Source organism: Branchiostoma lanceolatum, chromosome 3 (assembly GCF_035083965.1).
Source record: "Branchiostoma lanceolatum isolate klBraLanc5 chromosome 3, klBraLanc5.hap2, whole genome shotgun sequence".
NCBI lineage: Eukaryota > Metazoa > Chordata > Leptocardii > Amphioxiformes > Branchiostomatidae > Branchiostoma > Branchiostoma lanceolatum.
In genome coordinates, this window is record NC_089724.1 from 22652197 (window position 1) to 22676254 (window position 24058).

Sequence of the window (24058 nt, forward strand, 5' to 3'; positions counted from 1 at the left end):
TAATGCATTATCCCCACTACTGCACCCCTTATAGTAAGTAAATGATCTCCCCCTCATGGGTCCCCTGGCACGCCCCATCAATAAGAGTAATTACTGTGGAGATGAGACACTGAGACATGGTTAGTTTGGTCCCAGGCCCTGTAAAAGCACTAGTCCATCACCAATGTAGGGGGCCAGGAAAAGTACTGGTCCAGCTTCTCAACCTACCTAATACTAGTTCATCACCACTGTGGGCACTAAGACAAGCACTGGTCCATCTCTACTGTGGGTACCAAAGGAAACACTGGTCCATCACTACTCTGGGTACTAAGAAAAGCACTAGTCCATCACTAATGTGGGTACTAAGGAAACACTGGTCCATCACTACTCTGGGTACTAAGAGAAGCACTAGTCCATCACTACTGTGGGTACTAAGAGAAGCACTAGTTATCACTGCTGCGGGTACTAAGAGAAGCCCGAGTCTATCACTACTGTGGGTACTAAGAGAGGCACTAGTCCATCACTACTGTGGGTACTAAGAGAGGCACTAGTCCATCACTACTGTGGGTACTAAGAGAAGCACTAGTCCATCACTACTGTGGGTACTAAGAGAAGCACTAGTCCATCACTACTGTGGCTACTAAGAGAAGCACTAGTCCATCACTACTGTGGGTACCATTGAAGAAAGACACTAGTCCATCACCACTGTGAGGTACCAGGATAAGCAACATGCACTGGATATAATCAACCATATGGTTCCAATCAAATACCTGCATGGATTACTTAATAATGCACCATACAAGAGAGGAGGCATTATGCTGGTGCAAGGAACTGAGGAATGCAATGGACTCAGACAGCCTGGCATTGCTTGTCTTACAGGATCATGTACAAAAATGTATTACTGAAGAGATACTGGAGATAAAGCACTGTGCAGGAGAGTGTTGGTACAGGGAATTGAAGATGTCAATGTCCTGGAAACTGTTGAAATTGCTGGTTTAACACTACTGTGAAGCATCCAAGTAACCACGGCACCATACTGGATTATTGAAAGTGTTGATACAAGATAACAAGAATAAAACCAGAAAAACGTAGGGATGCTACATCAGATAGGTCTATTTCTGAAAAAAATCTCAGTCCTGGAATTTCTTTGTCCCTTCAGGCACTAGGGGCAACTGAAACAGATCAGGATGGATCTTAATTTGGGGTGTCCATTGGGAAGGCAGTATATCAGCCAATGCTGTCTCAACACCGCAGTGAGATATAACAGCCTTGTATAAACATGGTGGTCCAACAGCACCAGGCCACCATGTATTATTAACCCTACTGTGAGTTTATGTGCAGGATATGATTTAGTATTCAAGAGCACCAGTTTGAGGTAGGAGGGACCCTCTATGGGAACCCTTGGGAAATGAAGAAAGAATTCAATGGATGTTGTATTGCTGCTGAGAACTGCTAGGGAGAGCTGCTAAATACAGGCTCTTCCTTGCAATGGTACAGAATATCATGGATATTCCTTTTGGCTTTCTGTGAAGTAGCAACTAATTCACAAAATTAAAAAGTCATTCAGAAATTCGAAATCCTGATGTTACAATTTCTTTTTATCCTGTTAGACTTTGAATTTTAGTGCATTATGAAATATCAAAAGCTCATTTTCCTTGTAAAATCATAGTTGTTGAAGGTCAATGGCTACCAAAATGAAAGGGCCATTCAGAAGAGAATTTATAGGAATAAGCTACTTTAGGTAAACACCTCTATCCTAAGTTTCTTGGAAACTTTGTGATCAGGGCTTTCTTGCCTAGATAGAGAAAATGACATGATAAAAATTATTGATTCAAAAGAGTCACCCTTTGAAAAGCTGGGGAACTGCACCCACAGCTTCATGATACAAAAGCACCTCCTAGCAGTTATATAAAGAGCTGCAGGCACATGGTACTGGATATTCCTTGGCCAGAAGAAAATTCCATCAAGATATTTGTAAAATATTTCAGCCACAGTTGCTTCATGCATCACAGCAAAAAGAGGCTAAATAACATCATTTTATAAAACATTCTGTTTACACTATTTCACTATATCAAGCCACGCCTTATGCTTAGGTCACAATTGGAAAAAGGGGCCCTGCCGGGTAGTTCCCGGGCCGCTTTTTGGCACTTCCGGGCGTGACCCCTACGTGGCCCCTTGGGGCACCCTGCGGCTACCGGGCTATTTTTGGGCCCGGCGGGGACCCGAGAAAAATTTAGTTCTGACTTAAATTCTACCCGGGCCCCGCGGACACAACGACGCCGTGACCTCAACGTGAGAACACCGCGAGGTACCCCTCCGGTTGCCGGCAGTCCACCGGGACAAGTAATAATTTGTCTGTTTGTTTGTTTGTTTGTTTTTTATTCATTTGCACAACAAGAAAATTTATAAAACATAATACGATAAACAATAGATAATAACAGGTTCAGGAGGAGGAAAAAAGCGTTTATAGCTTATACTTGGCCCTCCTCGTCTATACTTATCAAACTTGATTATAACTTATAAATAATATAGCAAAGTAATACATAGAATATGATAACGATAGACAATGATAATCAAATAATGGTATAAATCAAAGCTAGATAATAACTGGACATGTGACTCTACTACAGGGCGGCTATGATAGGTTTTCAGGGCACCTTTAAAGGTAAGAAAAAAGGGTGATTGTTTGTATATTTGTCTGAAGACTGTTCCATATTGTGATATATTTGCACTTGACGAGAACTCTGCTAATGATGTACGAAAGAGAGGAATATGGATTTCTTTGCCTGGTATAATAGTTGTGAACAAGTGTGAAGAAGGGTTTGGGAAAATTGTTAGAATGGAAATTAAACGTAATTTATTGATATCGTGGATGTCTAGTATTTTTGAAATAGAGGAGCCATGTGTGAGCGAAAGTCAGAAGCAGTTGCTATCCTTGTGAATTTCTTTTGGAGAGTTATATGCGGATGTAGAGTTGTGTGGCAGGCGCATCCCAAAACAATGTTACATTAGGTCAAATATGAGTATATAAGGCTGTTGCCTATAGTTGTGAGAATCTTTTCAGGGATGATGTATTTGTTTTTCACAATAACACCAATTGTTTTCGCATTTTTTTTACTTATAGCAGAGACTGGGCTTTCGAGTTTAAATGTTCATCTACTATTACCCCCAAAAATGTTGGTCTGTTTCTCTTGTACATTAGGAACATTTTGGACTTATTGATATCATAACTTTTATTTTTACTACAGAAAATAAGGTAGTTCTGGAATTTGTTCGTAACTTGTTTGCATCAAACCACGTACTTTACACATATCTTGGTTAGCCAGTTGTATCAGAGGGTCAACGTTTTTGTGGAAAAGGAATATGTTGGTGTTATCGCCAAAGATTATAGAATAAGGTATTGTTATGTTATGATACGGATCAAGTGGACAGACTAAATGTGTGTACTTCGTAAGACCGGGTCAAGTGTGTGACGTTACAGATCAGGTGAGTAGAACTAAAGCGTGAACTTCGTATATCGTGTTTCTTTTTGAGCTCCGGATCGAGTGCAGTTTTATATAACCCCGAGATATGACGAGTGCCCGCCAGGAGCCTGCCTGATGGCCGACCGTCGTTCGCGGGGCATTCTGCAGGGACCCTACAACTGCCCCACCTGGATGTGATAAGCACGCGGTACCCTGTCGGACCCCACAGGGGTCACTACAAGACACCGTCAGAGCAACTGACGGGTACCTGCCGGAGACCGACAATGAAAATTTTACAAAAATGCCACCGAGTACCTGTCGGGCACCCCGGGACCCCTGCAGGGCAGCGTGAAGGAAACTTTTAATTGTGACCAAGACAGCCGGTGCCCCCCAAACGTCAGAGCCCGGCCGGGGCTACATCCCCGACGGGCACCGACGCAATTGTGACCTAAGCATTACAGAAGATGCCATCAATTTAATCAAGTACAAGTAGCCTTATGATATGAAAGCTATTATTAGTATCATCGAAATAATACATAGCTTCCATAAATCACTTTGAATAGGTCCTTAAGAATGATTCCTGGAAATTAAATTCCAAGGACACTAATTTGGGGAGGCAACTAATAAAAAAGGTGTGGCCCTACCCTGGAAAATCACATCTACTTTCTGCCGATTTTTCCTGGCTTTCATAGCCATACAGATGGCCCTGCCATGGTTGGTTAGTCCAGTCTGCCTGCAGCTAAAGACGACAATTACCATGAACGTAATTGTAACATGTACGGAGTGGTAAAGCGAGATTTTCCAGCTCACTTGATGATGAACATACGTCCAGAATTTTGATGCAGGTGTAAATTTTCCTCTTCATAAACAAGTCCAATGCACAGCCGCTAATACCACTGATTATCTGCACCAGTGGGAAGCATATTATAAACTCTCACAAGCTGATGACTTCTATTACAAATGTTCTATATACTTATGACAATATATATTTCATCCCCGAAATTTTTCCACATGTTCGTTTTCCATGGAAATAACAATTCACACCAGGGTGGCGACCTCACTGCAACCTAAAATTTAACGGATTGCTCGACAAATTTCATGGATAAAAAACTTTTTTAACCTTTGTTGTTTTTTCAGTCATATATTTTGCATGATGTTCCAATTATGAAATCAAGGGTTACACAAATCCAACTTAGGTTGCAGCAAGGTCGCAGCATGATTGCTATCTAGTGGAAAGGGTCCCTTTCCATGGGGCCTTTCATATGCATTTTTTAAAGGGCATAAGACACCAATGACATCAACATTAAGAATTTCCGGAAATTACATAAAACATAATGCTAATTTTTAATAACATAGAAATTTTCACAAAATATTCACACTTCGGATGCTATTAGACATTGAACCATCAAAACATCACACCTCCAGCTTTTGATTCTTCCCACCAGGTAATTACATTAATCAGTGACTTGCCCACTCATGAAGTCACAACGAACATGGCAGCCGATTTGGAACTTTGCACAGCGGCTCGAAAAGAATGTTATTTTTACAAGCAAACAAAATAGATATTGTTATGTCCTTTGACTGAATGTTATCATGATAATTAAGCACTGTTTGCTCATTAAATAATGTTTTTCGCAAGCCATTGTGTAAGGTTCCGAACCGGCTGCCGTGTTCATTGTGACGTCATAAGTGGGCATTAGTTACTGATTAATGTAATCACCTGGTGAGAAGATCAGATAAGAATAAAGAGCTGGATCCATGGAAGTATGGTTTCTGATGGTTCAATGTTAGATAACATCAGAAGGGTGTGTACTTGTTTTAAACGTTTATATTCCTTGAATGATACGATTCCTATTTCAGATAATAAGAAAATGGTATTTTGGTGTCTTATACCCTTTAAAACATTAGTTGTGCCAACAAACTTCCATGGAAATCTTTCTTAACTTGAATTGAAATGAATTTCCATACCTTTTTTTCTAAAACATGTTACACTCCTTTTGAGATTATGTTGCTTTTTTTATGTGCGATTAAAATTTTGACAACAGAGAATAATCAAACAGTTCAGGGTATTATTCAAGGCTAGAGTTTATCACTACAAACATTTTCTAAGCCCATCTGTTTCAACAAGGACATGATGCAACATTATCTACAGCACTTTACTGGAAGCTTTATACACAGGATATGCAGAATGAAAGGACCATCTGCAGATATAAACAAGGGAAATATGTTTGGGGGCTGAGATCCATGGCCAGAGGCACATCCAGGAATTTTCAAAGCGCAACTCATTGTTACAAGACAGAGCATCCGTCTAAGCATCCACTCTCTGACAATAGTTTGTATATATGTAAATCTCACCACAAAGATGACAAGTGAGGGTAAAGATATGGGAATTTAAAATGCCTTATCAGGGGTGGTCCCTTCCAGTTGCTGTGTAGTTCTATTTACATTGTACATATACAATCTCCCTGGCAGTTTGAAAATATTGTCTAAACTCCCCATCTTCTTCTGAAATGGAATAGTCTTGTTTCCTGCCATTTAACGTCTCAATTACCATAACTGTCTGCAGTAAAGATGTGATTATAAAGCTTAACACTAATTCCATGTAATGTAGGAACATCTGCTTTGCTCTCTCAATGAACATCTTTAAGCCATTCATGATGTTCATATGACTACATTGGCTTGTGGAGCATACAGGCATTAAATGGCAAGGATATGCCAAATTTTGCCAATTGCCCAGTAGATGGCGCAGTTGATTTAGAGGTCGTGGGTTCTATCCCAACAAACAGTGTATTTCTGCGCCACACTCCTGCACAATCTACTGCTCTGATACATTTCGCTACAAATGCTCCATACCAACTCTGGGTCTTGTCTTTTTAAATTTGCACTACTGAACGTCTGGCAATGTTTGCATTGTAATTTTCATTATTTTTTCTTATTTCAATATTTCATGGTGCACTTTTAACTTTATTGAAGTGTAATACTAGGCAATGTGGAAATATAATATACAAAACAGCAACTTATTTGTGTCATAAGGAAATGCTTAGCCCCTACCCCTAACTTACATGTCAAAACTGATCATGAGATGCATTCAATTAATAATGACCTCTCTTTCAGCACTATGGACAAAACTAATACCAAACTTGTGATATGAGCTTGTTTATTCACATCCCATTGTCTTATCTCATCTTGCAATGAAGGGCATCCTACAAAATATCACTTACTTTTGACAAGATCTTTCCCAAAGCATAATCAGTTTTTTTCTTAATGAGACCTAACAAATACAAAATATTTTATGCACAAGATTTTGACTTTTTATATCAACACACCTCCAACCTTAAAAAAAATGCTCTCCTTGCCAAATGTAGCATTCATGATTAACAGCACAGCAACAGTAAATTATGTCCCGTCCTCAGCCACAGGCAATCCCCTAGTCTCTGATTACTACAGTATAACAATCAGGATTACTGGGAGCATCTGTTTTTGACAGATATTTGACATCAATCCTAGTTGACCCATGACATATTGCCATTCAGATTAGAAAATAAAGGATGATGAGTCAGTAATTTGATGTCCAACAGAATTTTTCTGTGAAGTCCTAGTATTATTTAATGGGGGAAAGTCAGGTTACACCATACAGGCCTCAAAATTCATTTTTGGAAATAGGTGCACTGGCGCAACCAATAAAAAAATTAGGTGCACAGAAAGAATTTTGGGTGCACCAAATAAGATAAAGTTGAATGTCAGCAAAACTTCAATCTGAAATTCTATAGCTAACTTCAAAATTTCAAACAAGTGATACTAAGTACATCATATAAAGTACAACAAAAAGTATATTGCTTTTCTGATACTTACATGTACACTTCAAGAATATTCTGTGTACTAGACTGTACAGCATCTTTACCTTATAGCATACAAAAATATCTAGGTGCATCAGTGCACCCACAATCAAACATTAGGTACACAGCTCCAATTTTGGGTGCACAAAGGTGCACATGCACCCAGTATTTCAAGCCCTGCCATATTTTTTTCAGATTTTGGTAGCTGTGCAATACAGGACAATACATCTTAAAATCTGTATCTGTATCTATATAGCCGGTATAACCACCATTCGGCATAACACACCAGCTTCGCAGGCACGCGGCGCAGCAGCAGCTGGTTATACTACGCCAAACTACCTGTCACATGTCACCTTCGCATATCTAACTGCATGCATTGTTTAAAGCTGTCTAATGAGGATGCTTCCACGGTACTTGGTTGCAACGAGTTCCACTCTACGATCGTTCTAGGAAAATACAAATTTTTGAACACATCAATCCAAGGTTGAGAAGTCTGATCCTTAAAGGCATGGCTATTTCTTGTCCTTTTCTGAGCTGGTATTAGGTACTTATTAGTCGGTACGTCCACCAGTTTATTAGTTATGGAAAAGTACAAGTACAAGATGTATCTAAAAAAGGCCCACGTACATCTATTTGGACAATTACATTTTTGCAGCTGGTTAGAATTTCTTGCCATTTGCTTTGGTTATTGAGTACGGAATGTTGAACAAGAATCACTTTTCAAGAACATGTTTAATGTACATCCAAGAAGTTTGCTGTTTGCACATAAAGCATTCTTAACATGGTACCTTAAACTGAAATGAAAATGACTGTATAAACCCAAAGTGATGAGAGTTAGTAATTGAATTGCTAAGGCCACAGCAGTATAATGTACTGAAGGTGTGTTGCAACAGAGGGTCACCTTCAGAGCTGCTTGTGTCCTATCAGAGTAGTGCCTCACATCAAAGGCTCAGGCCACACTGTTGCCTCTCCATCAAACAGGGAAGATTTATTTTCAAAAAGGGTGGACCACACACTAATGGTTCGGCCAAAGGCTGGGTCATTCATCTAGCCAGGGGAGATTCATTATCAAAGAATGTGGGGAAGTCAGCTGCATGGATTGCCTTGCACACCACACCTTGAAGAGGCGTTAGTGGAGGACTTCAGCAACACCCCTGTTCTGACATGCTGGTAATGTTTGTATGGTTGGACCTTCCGTGGGATCTTCCCAGTTCATGCAATCTTGGTATTTCATGGCTTTTAGCCTGAGATGTCGAAAGAATTATTTTGAAAAGGAAGTTAAACTCTGTTCCTGGATAACAAGATCAGGGTTAAAATCCCAGTATAACCATCAGGGTTCTGACATGAACCATGCACACCATTGGTAGCAGTTTCAATGCTTTTGAAAGAATTCTATATTGTAAGCTGCCTCATGTTTCAGCACATCATATCAAAGAAGTAGAGAGATATCTATTCTTAATGGAGAGTTCAAGGCTTGGACCTCAACTACTCAAACAGTTGGCCTGCAACGATGAATATCTCTTCCTGGATCTACAAACTCTTATAAAGTTAGGAAGTCCCGAGTCTCTTATTTTAGAAATTGCAGTCTTTCAAAAACCACAAGAAATTTGGAATGCAAATCTAATTTTCCTCTTCCTCATGATGCTTTTGCCTGGAGTTGCAATCATTTGATGCTCCTTTGACCACAATTTCCATAATCTGATTACTAGAACTGAAATCTCTGTGACCATCATAAACTGTAAATAACTTAGCCATGAAGAAATCTACAGGTGACTCTGTAATTTGCAAAAATGCCAAGTTGCAGATGTGTACCACATACCAGGTCATAAAAATCTGGTTATTCAGGAATAATTCTCTACATATTTGTATTTGTTTCCTTGATAAGTTACATACAGATTAGGGATGTGTACCTACATCAGGCACAGAGGTTAAGGTACAGTTCTGGATCTGTACCTGTATCTGAACAATTTTACAAAGTGTGACAAAGTACCTCAATCAAGGCAGAAACATGAAAAATTTGTACAAAATTTATGGAAAATGCACGAATCACTATGCGAATACACACAAGTGTAATGGAATACACACATATCTTATCCCAACCGGCCAACTGCTGCCTGGGTCATGTGCAAAATGGGATATTCAATATGGCATCGTCAAGATGTAGCGGTGGGAGAAGACGATGTGATGCACCGAAATGAAGCAAAAAAAAGTATCTTACAGGCTATCAAATAAATCTTTGTGATGATTGATGTTGATAACCAAATCTGAAGAAGATGGCATACGCCTATAATTTTGCTTTAAAATCACAATATTCTCCCAACGCTGATTTGCATAAAAAGACTGTTTGTTCCATAAGAGACATACATTTTGCATAGTGCTACATGCAATTTTGATAAGATTTGTTAGTTTTTCATAAGATGCGTGCATATTCTCATAGTGATTTGGGTGTTTTTATAGGTTTTTGCATAACGATTCGTGCATTCTTCATAAAATTTGTACGGATTTCATAGAATTGGTGCAAATGCTTATGTGCACCTGTGATTAAGAGAATGTTTATTCTGGCTTTAGGTATCTTCGGCACAAAACTCATGCTTTTAAAAGCATCTCAAATCAAAGATGGTGCTGATTTCAATGCCCATACAATATTTTCATCTTTTTCCAGTGCAAAATTGTCATCACAGAGGTTAGAATATCACATTTTTAAAAACAAATAAATCAAAATGAGAGTGTACAGGTACAGTATCGGTACGATACCTAAAATAATTTTCACAATACATATCCCTGATAAAGGTGACTTCCTGCATATAAAAGCATTTAGGAATATTCCAGGTTAGTTAGAAATCTGGTTGCAGATAAATAGAGAATATATTAATCACATACATGTATTAGGTATAGTTATTTGCAATTATAAAACCCCAAGTGGCATACAGATGTGCCCAGTTGGCTCCTATACAGTAAGTAAGCAGCACAGATAGAAGATTGACTATTAAGTCTGCATATCAAAGACTGAAATTGGTATCTAACAAGCACACTAAGGATGAAAAGACTGGTGACAGTTGATAGCACTTACTGTTATATACATGTACCTGTGTGTAATCTGATAAAAATGCTTCCTGGTTAAGTACATTTGCATCCAAATGTCATTACCATTTTCCTCAATGTGATAGAAGATGACACTGTCCTTTAATTGCTCAAGTAGGAGCTCTAAGCATCCATTGAAATATTCTTTGTCTCCATAAACATTTGTCTTCAGATCTGACATAAAATAAGATCTGGTTCCATACAAAGCTGGTGGAAACAACAGAAGTTTAAATTTTTTCAAAATATCTCAATGGAGTCTACAAACGACTACTTTTTCTCCTATTGCAAAAAGAAGAACCTATCCATAACATAAATCATTAAATTTGTCAAGCTCTGTGGCAACAATTTCTGCCAGTTTTTGTTAGCCATCGCAGAGCACCATATGTTTGGAATCACAATCCTGATCTTGCTCTAATTGATCAACGGATACTGCAGTAACAGATTTAGCACCATGGACAGGCACAGGGATGTACAAAGTCAAATGCAAATACGAACCTGTTTGTCTTTGAAGAAAAGGACACAAATGAGCCAGGTGCATAACCAGCCCAGGAACAATATCATACACAAAGGCTTGCTTCATTCAATCAATAGATATGGCTTTTCCAATTAAAGTCTGAGGAGATGCCTGTCAAAACAACTTCCTTGCCTTACACTCATTTCACTTACAAAGTGGTTTCTCTTGTAGTACGAAAATATCCCTCTCCCAGCCTTGAACAATGATAATCAAAACCAGACTGCCCTACCAACTTATCAATGATACATACCTGACTAGATCCTAACTATAATGTGCTTGAGCAGTGATTGTATTTCAGTCAGCTTACCCTTATCACATTATGCACAGTGATCAGTAATACATACTAATTGGACAGGACAGGACAGACATTACCGATTGATCAAGAGTTATATGTCCACCTGGTTAAATGATGAAAAGGTACATACACAATGCCTCCTTACATGGCAACATTTCATATCTGTTTCATACAATGTGTTCATTGATATACATGTGTATCACTACAGATGAAGCTAGAGAAAACTTTTGTTGCAAGTTTTTCCTTTTTCTCAGATTCACTGTTAGTGTAATATTTCTTTATTTTCAACACGATTTTCACCCTGAAAATTTCACACAATGTGACCTTTCTGGTCTGCCCAAAGTGGGGCATCATATCATCCTTTTACTTTACCATCTTGGACCTTGTAACCTATGACCTTTACATTTGCATGATAAAATCAATGCAAGCAACACACACACAGTGGAATAAGATACATTTTCAAAATAAATTTATCACCAAGAGCAAAACTTATAGGTTACCCAATGGTAAGGTCTCTTCTTGAAAAGCAACTCTTGTTTCACATATGGACACTACCTACATTCATCAACTGTGTCGGGTGCAAACTGTGCTTTGGAGGACCTGCCCAGTGCAATAGAGGATAGGGAGGGATGGAGGAGAAAGGCCATGAACGCCTGTGAAATCGTCACGACCAGATGATGATGTTGATGTTTCACATATTATACAACAAAACAATATCTTCCAGGGGATCAGAACACTCTAGGCCATTGAAAATCTTACTTCCTCTACAAAGGACCTCAGATGTTTATACAGAGCAGGGCTCGAAATACTGGGTGCATGTGCACCTGTGTGCACCCAAAATTGGAGCTGTGCACCTAATTTTTGACTGTGGGTGCAGCAGTGCATCTGGAAATTCAAGTATCTGAAAAAGTAATATAACCTTTGTTGTACTTAGCTATAGAATTACAGATTGAAGTTCTAAAGAGCATTGAACTTAAATATGTTTGTTGACATTCAGCTTTATTTCATGTGCTGCACCGAAATTGTTTTCTGTGCCCCTAATTTTTTGGTAAATTTTGTGCACCAGTGCACCTATTTCCAAATATGCCCTGCAGAGCCATGTTAAAAGTTGCTATATGCACAATCCAAAAAATGTACCTCAAGAGCAACAAAAACATTTCATTTTATACAAAAAATGTAATCTTTAACACATCTGTAACAAAAGAAAAATAAATCAGACTAATATATTCTGAAGTGAAATTGAATGATTTAACCAGCTTGCAACCAGCCCAGTTTTGACTGGTTAAACTGAGTCAAAGTGGCCAGCATTGTTCATAGTAGCATCCTGTTATAACATTTGGAATGGTATCCAGGCACCTTTAAGATACTCTTTTGGATCACTAAGAAGGTAAGAAAACAATTGGTACAGCAGGGCTCCAGACTAACTTTTAGGTCTAGGAGCACTGTGCCCCTAACCCAAAAAAGTTAGGGGCACCAGCAAAAATCTAGGAGCACCATTACAAAAAGTTGAAAGAACAAGAAAAGTCTTGGCCATACCAAGTAATACTCCTATCAATCAATGTTAACAACCTGGAATAAAGTATTTGAATAGATCATAAAATAACTGGCAGTGTGTGGTATATAATCTAGTTGGTTCTTGGGGAAGAATGATATCTGTGTAGAGGGGCTTTAGAAAAATTGGGCATAGGTTCCCCGGCTGGCCCCTATCCGGGGGCCACGGTGCCTCAAGTTCAACAAGTTGAAAAAAACACAATGGTATTTTCAACTTGGAACAAGGCAAGCAATGATTGACATGACCATTTGCGATGACATTAAAAATTACATAAGCTTGAGTGATGTATTGAGATTTTCGAAAAAATTGGGCATAGGTTCCCCGGCTGGCCCCTATCCAGGGGCCACGGTGCCTAAAGTTCAACAAGTTGAAAAATACACAATGGTATTTTTTTACTTGGAACAAGGCAAGTAATGATTCACATATCCCTGAATGACCACCCTCTGTCTACAAACAATCAAAAATGCTTTAATATTCTAACGTTGAAATTCTTGCTCAATAGTATCAAAAATGATCTGTTTGTGCCAGCCCAGTCAAATATCTAGTCCAAATTTCGCGCGTCAGGACCGCGCGGCGCGACCATCCAATCACAGGGCCACCTCCATCGGGAAAAGGAGCGCCACCTCGCCGGTGTGCATGATATAAACATGTCGATCACATCAAAACGTAGCCCTATTTCTTGCCGTCATTTTGACACCAAGAACAAGAAGAAGAAAATTTAAGGTGGTAATTTTTATCATCAAAGAGTTCGTTACAATCGAATTTCAATGCTCAAAAAATTAATTCTCCCTTTGTTCTAGGTACCAATTTAAAGCTCGTAATCGGCTCATTCTGCTGCGGTCTAAGACGCAGGCGGAAGTGAAATTGGCCATGTTTTGAATCATGGCCGCGCGCGCTACGCCGCGCCGTTTTCATCGGTAAATTTCTGGCGTTTGAAACATTTTACAAGATAAACAAAACACATCACGAGAAAGAGAAAGTTATATTCTTTATTTTCATGGGTGACTTTGCCTGTAGAAACGAATAGTTTTTGTATCGCGGGTGTGGGAAGATGGTAGAAGTTTACCGATCGCCATGCGGTAGTTGGCCGATTTTCGCGGTAGCGTCGTTGGAATACCTACTTGGAACGGACATTTTTTGTACCGCGGGTACGGGTGTGGGAACAAGATGGAAAATTCACCGGCGATTTTCGCGGTAGCTTTTGAATACCTAATGTTTATTTTTCAGCTTACCGCTTAGTTCTGCACCTATTATCTAGGTGCAGGTCTTAATTTTTGATAGTCGCACCGTGCGACCGTGATTTTAAATCTAGTCGCATTCTAAAAAAACTGGTCGCATACATATTGTGTGCGAGTCGCACTCACGAGCGCTGTACAGGTAAAATTTGTCTGGTGCAAGTGATTTTGATTGCTACCGGCACCCATGCAGATATGCAGAGAGAAGCATTACCAGCCCTGATACCTGTGTAACCCATCCACGAACAGGAACAGCCATTTCCTGCTGCTTGAAGCGACATGACTCATTTTGTGGCTTGCCAAGACTCAAAACCAAATCAAGTTATGCTACCATGTAATACAATTTTGCATTCTCGCGTGCTGAACAACGTTCCATCTGAATTGGCATCTTATTCCAAATAAATCACACCAAACAGCTGTATGTACTGCTTATTGTTACTAAGCAGTCTCAACAGATGTGTTTCTGAGTCGGTCAGGATGATATACTAGTATCTTAAATCTACAGACTGCACTTTGAACTACAATGTTTTTTCTTTAAGAAGCTAACAAATTACACATTGAGGATTCCAAGAGATAAATTGTTATAGGGGACTCAAGCTGTAATCATATCTTTACTCCATGCACATGCAACTATTGTGTGTCAGCAAAACAAGGGTGTGTCTACTGCCAGAATTTCCTCCTGTGCTGCCATAACATTGCAACACTCAATGGACAGACTGAGAAACTGCTATCCTATCTATCTGTGTACATATGCTACTATGATAACCTATGTGGTTTGTCTATCAGCCATTTTGTAAGGTATGACTAGCTGAATTAGCATTTCTACCATGCATAAGGCATGTTTACAACTTGATCCTGTACCATAACATTTCAACTTTTACCTGCACTGGTAATGGTATTGTAGGGAAATGTCAATTCTTCTTCTCACACCTGGACCCAAAAAGACTAAATGTTGTCCAAGTAACCATACAAGCTATCATCATATCAAACTTAATGCTGCTATTATCATTCCTCGATTTCGTGATTTACACATACAATGCATGGGTGGACAGAGTAAAAGTTTTACTACAATTATTTTTAATTTTTGATATGTAGGTATCTTGACATTTCTACCTACTACAAAGTGCAGTAGTGAGAATTCCGCATGTGACCACGCACGGCTGGTTTGACTGAGAAATGAGCGTAAGTTTGCCCATATTTGGTGTGGCGATATGCAGTTCTGAAAATGTTGCTGTTGTTATGGTGTGCATGGGCGGTTATCTCCGCGCCTCTTCTAATCTCACTTAATGAGCCATTATGTGTACGGCTGGTTGTTGTTGATTCCATGTAGACTGAAGCGGGCGTGATCCCTCCCCTTTCCCAGGCTAAGCCGGAGCCACTAATCCAAAACTATGACGTAATGTGCACCTCGAGGTGAACCTGTGCTGTCCCCTCCGTCCACCCTACTGCCCGCACGTCCCCGCGCACACACCGCCCACACAGCCCGGACATGTCCGCACACCGGGAAAATGTCCCCAATCGTGTCGGTCAGACGTGCAAGGGAATGTTGGCCTTACCTCTGACCCCGCCGCCGCTTCAGTAGAGGGCTGAGGTGGGTTGGAGGCTGGCGAGGAAGAGACGGTCCAGCTAGGTTCCACCACACGATTCCCCCTGCTTCAGTGGTTCCGCACGAGCCCCTATCTACAGATAGATCTCCTCTGCCTTCGTTTAAATAAAATACGATATTTACCCCTAAAAAATAAGTAAAACCACCGAAAAACACTCAAATCATCATTTTTTCCATGCAAGCCTTACCCTGACGGCGATCATCAGAGATCGATTATCCACCACGTGATCCCGCGGTCACCTGATAACCGCGCCGATCTCGCGAGAATTGACGAGACCAGGACCAAGCCAAGATGGTGGGTAGTTCGTGCGTGGTCCCTAAAACTTGCTAAGAAATTGTAATTTTAGCCCATTTTTTGACGCCATTGCCGAATTGACTTATTTTATTTCATAAAGAGATTAGTTCCTATGTATTGACTCAATTTTAGCCGCAGAAGCTTCGAATTAGCGTGTAGAACTGTGTCGAAGATGCAAGGCGTGCAGGGCTGTAGCTTGTGCCATGTGCTTTTCCACTACGTGGGAGGGGGGCCCGCAAAATATTTCCCTCAACATTTGGTGTTTCTTCTCTAAGTCGACGGGGAAACATTGACTATTTTATGTGATGAAGGTTAGAATTAATCACTTCACCTTACGTCATTAGATGTAGTTCAGTTGTTATTCTTCTTCAGAATTCCAGAAGTTGCTTTCTGCAAAAACCTTAGCTGAGATGAGATCTCAAGGGAATATTTGTGACCTGGTCTAACAAGAATTATAAATTACAGTCTGCTTCAGGCCAGGAGGGAAATATATGTGCTAAGAATGATGTACGGAGCTACAGTGGTAATTTGGGCACTCAAACAAGAAAAAACACTAAACCATCCAATTTGGAGAAATGTAACTGCTTTTTTTGCAACAGGGGGTTTTACAACACGTGACCATTGTTTAACTTTTCCACCCCAATAGAAATATTTTCTGCCATCTTGCAGTACAGGCCGGTCACAATGTTGTTTTACTGAGAATCCCCATGTTATGCAACAGGAGGTTTTACAACATGTGGCCATTGTTTCAACTTTTCCACCCAAATATTATTTTCTGACCTCTTGCAATTTTCTGTAGGCCAGTAGCAATGCCATTTTACTGAAAATCACCATGTTAGATTGTTCCAGTTGTCCTGTAAAAACTGTAGCCTGACCTGTCTGTGTGATGAGAATGGAAGTGCCGTCTGATGTTGCACCTGATTAATGATCAATCCAACCCTGATGGACAGGTTTAGGCTCAGGGTTAAACAACCATTGTGTTTTTTGGTCTTAGAAAAATTAAAACCTAACATTTTGATGAACACAAAAGCCCTTACTGGCAAAGAAAGATGAAAAGATTTCCTATTAAGATTTTCCAGTAAATTGTTAGGAATTCTTTGTCACATAGGCTTGTAATACAAGTTGTAGCCATTCTGTCTTGTGGTTTTCTATATTTTTGTTACATAATCCCATAATGTACAGTCTTTGCTGAAATGTGCTACAAGAATAGAGTGTGAAAAGTTGCTGCTAATGGGAGCCACAGGTAAGACCAAGAGTAAGACTAGGTCACTACGTTTTGTGTCCAGGCTGCCCAGTGTGGGATTACTGGCTGAAGAAAGTTTTTAACTCTGTTGTATTCTGTAAATCAATTTTCTCTGCATGCATGTATCCCCTGCAGGCTGGCCTACACGTTCTGTACGAGCATGCTTCGGGGTACGCCCTGTTCCGCGTGGAGGAGGTGGAAGAGGTTGGGATGCTCCTACCCACCGTGGAGAAGAGCGTCAAGTCGTACGAAAAGTTCAACTCAACAGTGAAGCTTGTGGCCTTCTCACCGTTCAAGTCTGGCACAAATGCACTCGACAACTGTAATGCTATTTCTGAAGGTAATAAGAACAGTCATGACTTTTAAAAGGAACTTATCTCCCTGTTATGCATGCATTTCAGCCCTGTGCCAGTGATGATCTCCTACTCTCAGAGACTCACGTCACTGATGTCTAGAGTTTCAAGACGGATCTGAGGCAGAGCAAAAAATTTTAATGCTGTTGTCCATGTTTAAACGGTGAACATTTTCATATCTGATTTTCATACCTCAACATGCCTGATGTATAGTACATTCCTCTGGCATGGCTCAAAATATCATGTGCATGTGCAAGTTTGCGCACTTAAAATTGTACCCATGCAAGTGATTTCAGATCAGCCTGCAATCTTGCAAGTTACCACCTTTAGAAATATATCCCCTTTTACCCATGTAAATTTTCGCTCCAGGTGAAATATTGGTGCTTAATCAAATTATACATTAAGCAACATTTTGTATCCCTTTTAGACTTTATTCAATCAATTTTTTACGAGTTTGGGACACATTTTTTTGGCCTTGAACAAAGTAATTGGAATGCCACCATTGGAGAGTAGTGGACCCAAACTGCACTTTCCCAAATTTGGGAATTGTGTGATAAGAAATTGTATGAAGCACTCTAGTAAGTATAATTTTTTATATAAAAAAAAAAGTAGAAATTTCCAAAAGCTGTCTTAAAAAATCTACTAAGCTAAGTGATTGAAGTGTTACTTAACATGTTTTTTTGTTAGATTAGATATTGCAAAAAGCTAAAAATTGATAATGCTAATTAGTTCATACATTTCAAATATGTGCACAAGCCAAGGATGATGATAACAGGAAACAATTATGACTTTAAAAATTAACTCTGTTAATAGTGATATTCATGAATATCACCCATGTGCCAATGATGATCTCCTACTCTCAGAGACTCACGTCACTGATGTCTAGAGTTTCAAGACGGATCTGAGGCAGAGCAGATCAATGTTTAAACAGTGAAAGGATATCTGATTTTCATACTACGGCTTGCAGGTGTATATGATAATACATTCATAGTCACATGTAGTCCTTTGTGTTGGTAGGAGAAACCCTTAAGGACATTGGTCATGGATAACGCAAAGTTACTGAAAAGGCCTGTTCATTCAGCTAAACTTTTTTGGTGGTATATCGTATATAACTTAATATGTTTTGTCTGTTAGTTATTGTAATGGTAGAGCACGATGCCTGCAAAAATCCTGCTCTAACATTTTTTCCATGCCTGATACAGGAATTCTCCATGATGATCTGAAGGTATTCCTGGAGAATAACTTCCCCCTCAAGAAGAAGAAAGCCACCCTAGGAATTGCTGACTCCAAGATTGGCTCTGCAATACAAGAGGAGCTTGGGATACCGTTGACTGGTGGGGACGTGGTACAAGAAGTCATCAGAGGTATGTTGTAGACCCGGCAGCACAGAATTCAAGCTTGCATCCTGTTGGCTATCTTTTTTTGTATAGCCTGACCTGTCTGTGTGATGAGAATGGAAGTGCCGTCTGATGTTGCACCTGATTATTGATCAATCCAACCCTGATGGACAGGTTTAGGCTCAGAGTTTTAAAAAAAACTTGTGCTTCTGCATCTGAAGAGTCTTAGGCCCTCTCCTTTTTGTTGCTGGACAAAGAGCAGTTGAATAAATCTGTTTTACGTATATCTTTTGTGCAGGTATGACTCCTGCATACACAATAATCCTTATATCATTCTTTCAAATCTACAGAAACAAGATATGTAATGACCGGACCGCACACATCAGTCAAACAAATGTGGAACAAGTCTAAGATTTTCTTGAGTGATTGCTAAGGTTTGATTCAAGATACATTCTTCACACTTCCATTTTCTTGACAGGTATCAAGCTGCATTTCCACCTGCTTGTGAAGGGGCTGACAGAGACGTCGGCCTCTAAGGCCCAGCTGGGCTTGGGTCACAGCTACTCCAGGGCAAAGGTCAAGTTCAACGTGCACAGAGCAGACAACATGATCATCCAGTCCATCAGTCTCCTGGACCAGCTGGACAAGGACATCAACACCTTCTCCATGAGGATACGGTGAGGAACATGAGCCACACAAACAAGAATACACTACTAATACTCAATACATTGAAGAAGTCTAATAAAAAAAAGTAACATGAAAAGTGTGGCTGGTTTTGCAACAGGAGGTTTTACAATATTTGTTCCCAATCTTCGACTTTTCCATTACAAGAAGATTTTCTGTCCCTTTGTTGTACATGTAGTTTGCTAAGGGCCACAATTCTGCTTTGAGGAAAATTATGTCAGATCGTTCCAGTTGTCCTGTAGCCTGACCTGTCTGTGTGATGAGAATGGAAGTGCCGTCTGATGTTGCACCTGATTAATGATCAATCCAACCCTGATGGACAGGTTTAGGCTCACGGTTTAACAACTGTCATATTTGGTCATCCTTTTTATGGTTAAAGATACCCAAGATTACTGGCTTCTTTACCAGTCTGGGATAGATCATAACAGTTAGCACCATGAACTTTCCTGTGATTCTCACCCACGATCCTTTCAGAGAGTGGTACTCTTACCACTTCCCGGAGCTGGTGAAGGTGGTGAACGACAACTACATGTACGCCCGTCTGGCGAGGATCATCGGGGACAGGAAGCTGCTGAAGGAGGACCGTCTGGAGGAGCTGGAGGAGATCACCATGGATAGCGCCAAGGCAGAGGCCATCATACAGAGTGCCAAGTCATCCATGGGTGAGTCAGGCAGGGGATAGAACTTCATGGAGAGCACTAAACAGAACTTAATGGATAGCACTAACATAGAATGTCAGGGATAGCACATCTTCTTTGACTTTGGAATTGATATTGCATTCTACGAAATTAGCATCCATTTTCCGATTTTTTTTGCACTATATGGCATGTATTTGCTCATTTTGCAGCTGCTATGTACTTTTTACGTTAAGGACTCCAGGAGCAGTACATGTATAATCAAATAATGGATATTACTATACTACTACTTGGAAGACCATGGGAAACACCATGTTAGATCGTTCCAGTTGTCCTGTAGCCTGACCTGTCTGTGTGATGAGAATGGAAGTGCCGTCTGATGTTGCACCTGATTAATGATCAATCCAACCCTGATGGACAGGTTTAGGCTCAGGGTTAAACACCTGTTTTCTTCATCTTTTGGCTTCCTACCCTCCAACACGTCCTAACAGAAATGAGACATTCTTAAACAACAAGCTATTCCCCTTATCATTTCTCTGACATGGGTGATTCGGACATTCGTCTTTCAAAGCACTTCAACGCATCTCAATTCTTTTCTTGCAATGCATACTCAGCAGATTGATTGAAGTTTTCTGGTCATTGTTCTGAAAAGATGGCAACATTGAATTCCTTAGTATTTTGACGAGAGTGGTTACTGTTGTTATTGTTTTGTCCTGTTTGGGAGGTCAACAATCTTAGTAACTACTCTGTTCCCTATGTTTCAGGTATGGATATCTCCCCCATTGATCTGATCAACATCGAGACGTTTGCATCGCGTGTGGTGTCCCTGGCGGAGTATCGGAAGTCCCTGCACGCCTACCTGCAGGGGAAGATGCACAATGTGGCGCCCAACCTGTCCGCCCTGATCGGGGAGCAGGTGGGAGCACGTCTGATATCGCACGCGGGAAGCCTGACCAACCTGGCCAAGTACCCCGCCTCCACGGTACAGATCCTCGGGGCTGAGAAGGCACTCTTCAGGTGGGGAAATATCCTACTTCTGTTACATTCATAACAATGCTATGCTCTCCTTTACATTCTCATGGCTTGAATGTTTCTCTGTCATCTGCAATATTGCAATTTGAAATGGCATTTTTAAGGATTAGAGGTTCAAACATTGCTCATACCTTGACAACCTAAAGTTGGACAGTTGAAAATTTGGGTGTTTCAACTTTGCTTCAGAAGTTGTAACTTTGAGTTTAAACTTTGAGTTTAATGCTTATGATGCCTCTTTATGCAGAGCTCTGAAGACTCGTGGCAACACCCCCAAGTATGGCCTCATCTTCCATTCCACGTTCATCGGCCGAGCAGGCGCCAAGAACAAGGGGCGCATCTCACGTTACCTCGCTAACAAGTGCTCCATCGCTTCTCGGGTGGACTGCTTTGCAGGTTGGTATACAGTTTCCATCAGCAGTGTAAAAAAATGACAGCCATAACAGAAAGCAGAGAGTAACAATATGAAGACTTCAAACTATCAAGAGAATGATTCAATATCCAAGTTGAGAACAGCTTGGCTCCCCTGTCTACATGATGAAAAAGGAAGTGCCGTCTGATGACATGTTCAGCTGACGATCCAATCCAACCCTGAATGGACAGTTTAGTCAAAGATTTTCTATCATACATGTACCTGGCATTGTTACCAACACAATAAATCTTTGTATTTCATGAAATAGTATAAACCTCCAGCATGTTTTGGTCAGTACAGATTTGTCACTCAGGCTGGAGAAAGGCTGTTAGCCGCCTGTTACCAGTTGGTACGTCTGAAGTCTGTATGTACATGAAGCCCAGTCTAACCAATGGTCTCAATTGTTCTCCAGATGTTCCGACAGACGTGATCGGTAACAAGTTACGTGATCAGGTGGAGGAAAGGCTATCCTTCTACGAGACAGGGACAGCACCCCGCAAGAACATCGATGTGATGAAGGAGGCATTGTCAGAGGTGTGGGGAATCAACTTGTCTTCTTAGCTCTATATCTGTCTCATTGGGCCATGGGCCATGAAATGACACGCAGATACACAACCTTTAAAATTAAAGGTCCAAACTTTTTTCAAGTTGTAAGACTGAACATCCTCATTGTATAAGGGTACTGTTAAAAAATGAGCGGGTCTCTTCTGTTATTTTGTATTGTAATGCATTGAATATTTCCATGCCAGATGAACGAAATGATCGCCAAGAAGAGAAAGGAGGACAAGAAAAAGAAGAAGAAGAGAAAACTGACTGAAAATGGGGACCACAATGCCACAACAGACGGGGCCGAGGAAGAAGAGACACCAGCGAAGAAGAAAAAGAAGGGCCAAAGTGAGGGAGAACAGTCAGCAGCTGATGTATCACTCAACCAGAGCACTATCACAGACGGAGAGGGGGAGGGGAAGAAGAAGAAGAAAAAGAAGAAGCAGAGTGAGGCTGAGGCGACTGTGACAGAAACAGAGGTGTCACTGAATGAGAGTGCTGCGGCTGATGGAGAGTCCGATGGCAAGAAAAAGAAGAAAAAGAAAAAGAAGGTATGAGTCAAACTGAAGCACTAAAATTTTTGTCCATTTTTAAGATACACAATTTTTCTGTGTCCCCTTCTGGGTAGAAGAAGACACATGCTTGTGGGTAATCCCATGTCATATACTTTTGGAACCAACATTGGCAAGACCGCTATCTCTAAGAACTGCACCATTGTTAAAGATTTGCCTAAGGGATAATTCGATTGGTTTGTGAACCTGTCTGTGTGATGAAAAAGGAAGTGCCGTCAGATGTGAAACTGACGAGTCAATCCAACCCTGATCAGCAGGTCCTCTGTAAAGCAGAAAGCTAGTAAGAATGTAAAACTTGATATAGATTGCACCGGGAGGGTGGAGAAAATAAGACACTTGGAACTACATGTTTTCTTTTCTGGTTTTCTGCAGGAAGCAGCTGAGCCTGTCGAGGAGGAGGAACCAGCCGAGACGCCAAAGAAGAAGAAAAAGAAGCAGGCTGAGCCTCTAGAGGAAAGCATGGTTCTCGCAGACGATGAGGGGGAACCGACACCAAAAAAGGAGAAAAAGAAGAAGAAAAAGGACAAGAAATAGGAAGCTGATCAGCTGTAGATACTATACTGCCTCACAAACATAGCCAGATGACAGTCTTGCGCATATTGATTTGACTCATTTGCCCCGAGAAAGATGATAAAGATATGGTAACAAGATGATGTGGCCCATAGTCTAGACTATTGCAGACTGAGAGTACTAGTCATTGTATTCCAAGAAAAAGAAGCCCTGATGTTTTTTTTTAGATGTTCTGTTACAGAAGAAGTATTTTTTGTGTATCAGAAAAATCGCATCCCATCCCCATGGCATAAGTGGGTGAGGAGGGGTGAATGTGTAATATGATCAGTATCCATTAGCTTGGCACTTGCCTGTAGTGCCCTGTACATGTGTCAAACTTTGACACTTAAGTCATGTTTATTTATGACTTTTTATTTCCACTACTTTCAAAGAGATCTGATGTAATGGCAGTCAAAATATGGAAGTACTTTTATATGCCCATGAACTGTATTTAGTCATTTTTATGAAGGCCACATTTCTGTCTTTTGCCATTTCTTTAATGCTGAAACCCTGCTGCAAGACCTTCTTTACTTGGCAGTGGATAACAATGCCATGTAAAAATGTTTGCCATAGGGCTGCTAGCATGGAGAGAATACAACATGTGGAATCTCAAAGTTAAAGTCATGTAGTTGTTGATCAAACAAGGTATTTGTTACCATGTAAAACTAAGTGACTCACCTGAAATGATGATGAAAACTAAGATTCAGTTTTATTGGTTTCGCTATTTGTATCATGTATACAAGGCAACTCCTTATAAATGAAGCAATGCATTGTCTGCATTAGCACAAACTTGTAACCGCTCCAAACTAAATGATTAAATTCATTGTAAGTTTTATAATTA

General features: G+C 40.3%; 2 protein-coding genes and 1 non-coding gene across 4 annotated transcripts in view; 2 read left to right on the forward strand and 1 right to left on the reverse strand.

Moving 5' to 3' along the window:
• The window catches only part of LOC136431075 (E3 ubiquitin-protein ligase TRIM71-like), an 88272-nt gene extending 72635 nt beyond the window's left edge, over window positions 1-15637 (reverse strand). For both annotated transcript variants that reach the window (XM_066422294.1, XM_066422293.1), the window contains exon 1: window positions 15513-15637. The gene's annotated coding sequence lies outside the window, so the exon portion shown is untranslated. The remainder of the gene's footprint in view (window positions 1-15512) is intronic.
• Window positions 15638-15743: 106 nt separating this feature from the next.
• Window positions 15744-24058, forward strand: LOC136431079 (nucleolar protein 56-like). The gene is made up of 10 exons (XM_066422304.1): window positions 15744-15857; window positions 17236-17440; window positions 18656-18817; window positions 19269-19467; window positions 19949-20136; window positions 20874-21126; window positions 21386-21534; window positions 21963-22084; window positions 22300-22647; window positions 23041-24058. The coding sequence occupies exons 1-10, from the start codon at window positions 15855-15857 to the stop codon at window positions 23200-23202; spliced, it is 1791 nt and encodes a 596-aa protein (XP_066278401.1). The 5' UTR covers window positions 15744-15854; the 3' UTR covers window positions 23203-24058.
• LOC136431909 (small nucleolar RNA SNORD49) lies at window positions 22859-22920 on the forward strand. Its single transcript, XR_010755430.1, has one exon. It is a non-coding gene; the product is annotated as a small nucleolar RNA SNORD49 (small nucleolar RNA).

Bases quoted from the DNA above. Each gene is read 5' to 3' on its own strand.
- LOC136431079 (XM_066422304.1), top strand. The intron at 17,441-18,655 runs GTAATAAGAACA...TGCCTGATACAG, and splicing joins CTGTAATGCTATTTCTGAAG to GAATTCTCCATGATGATCTG. The intron at 21,535-21,962 runs GTTGGTATACAG...ATTGTTCTCCAG, and splicing joins TCGGGTGGACTGCTTTGCAG to ATGTTCCGACAGACGTGATC.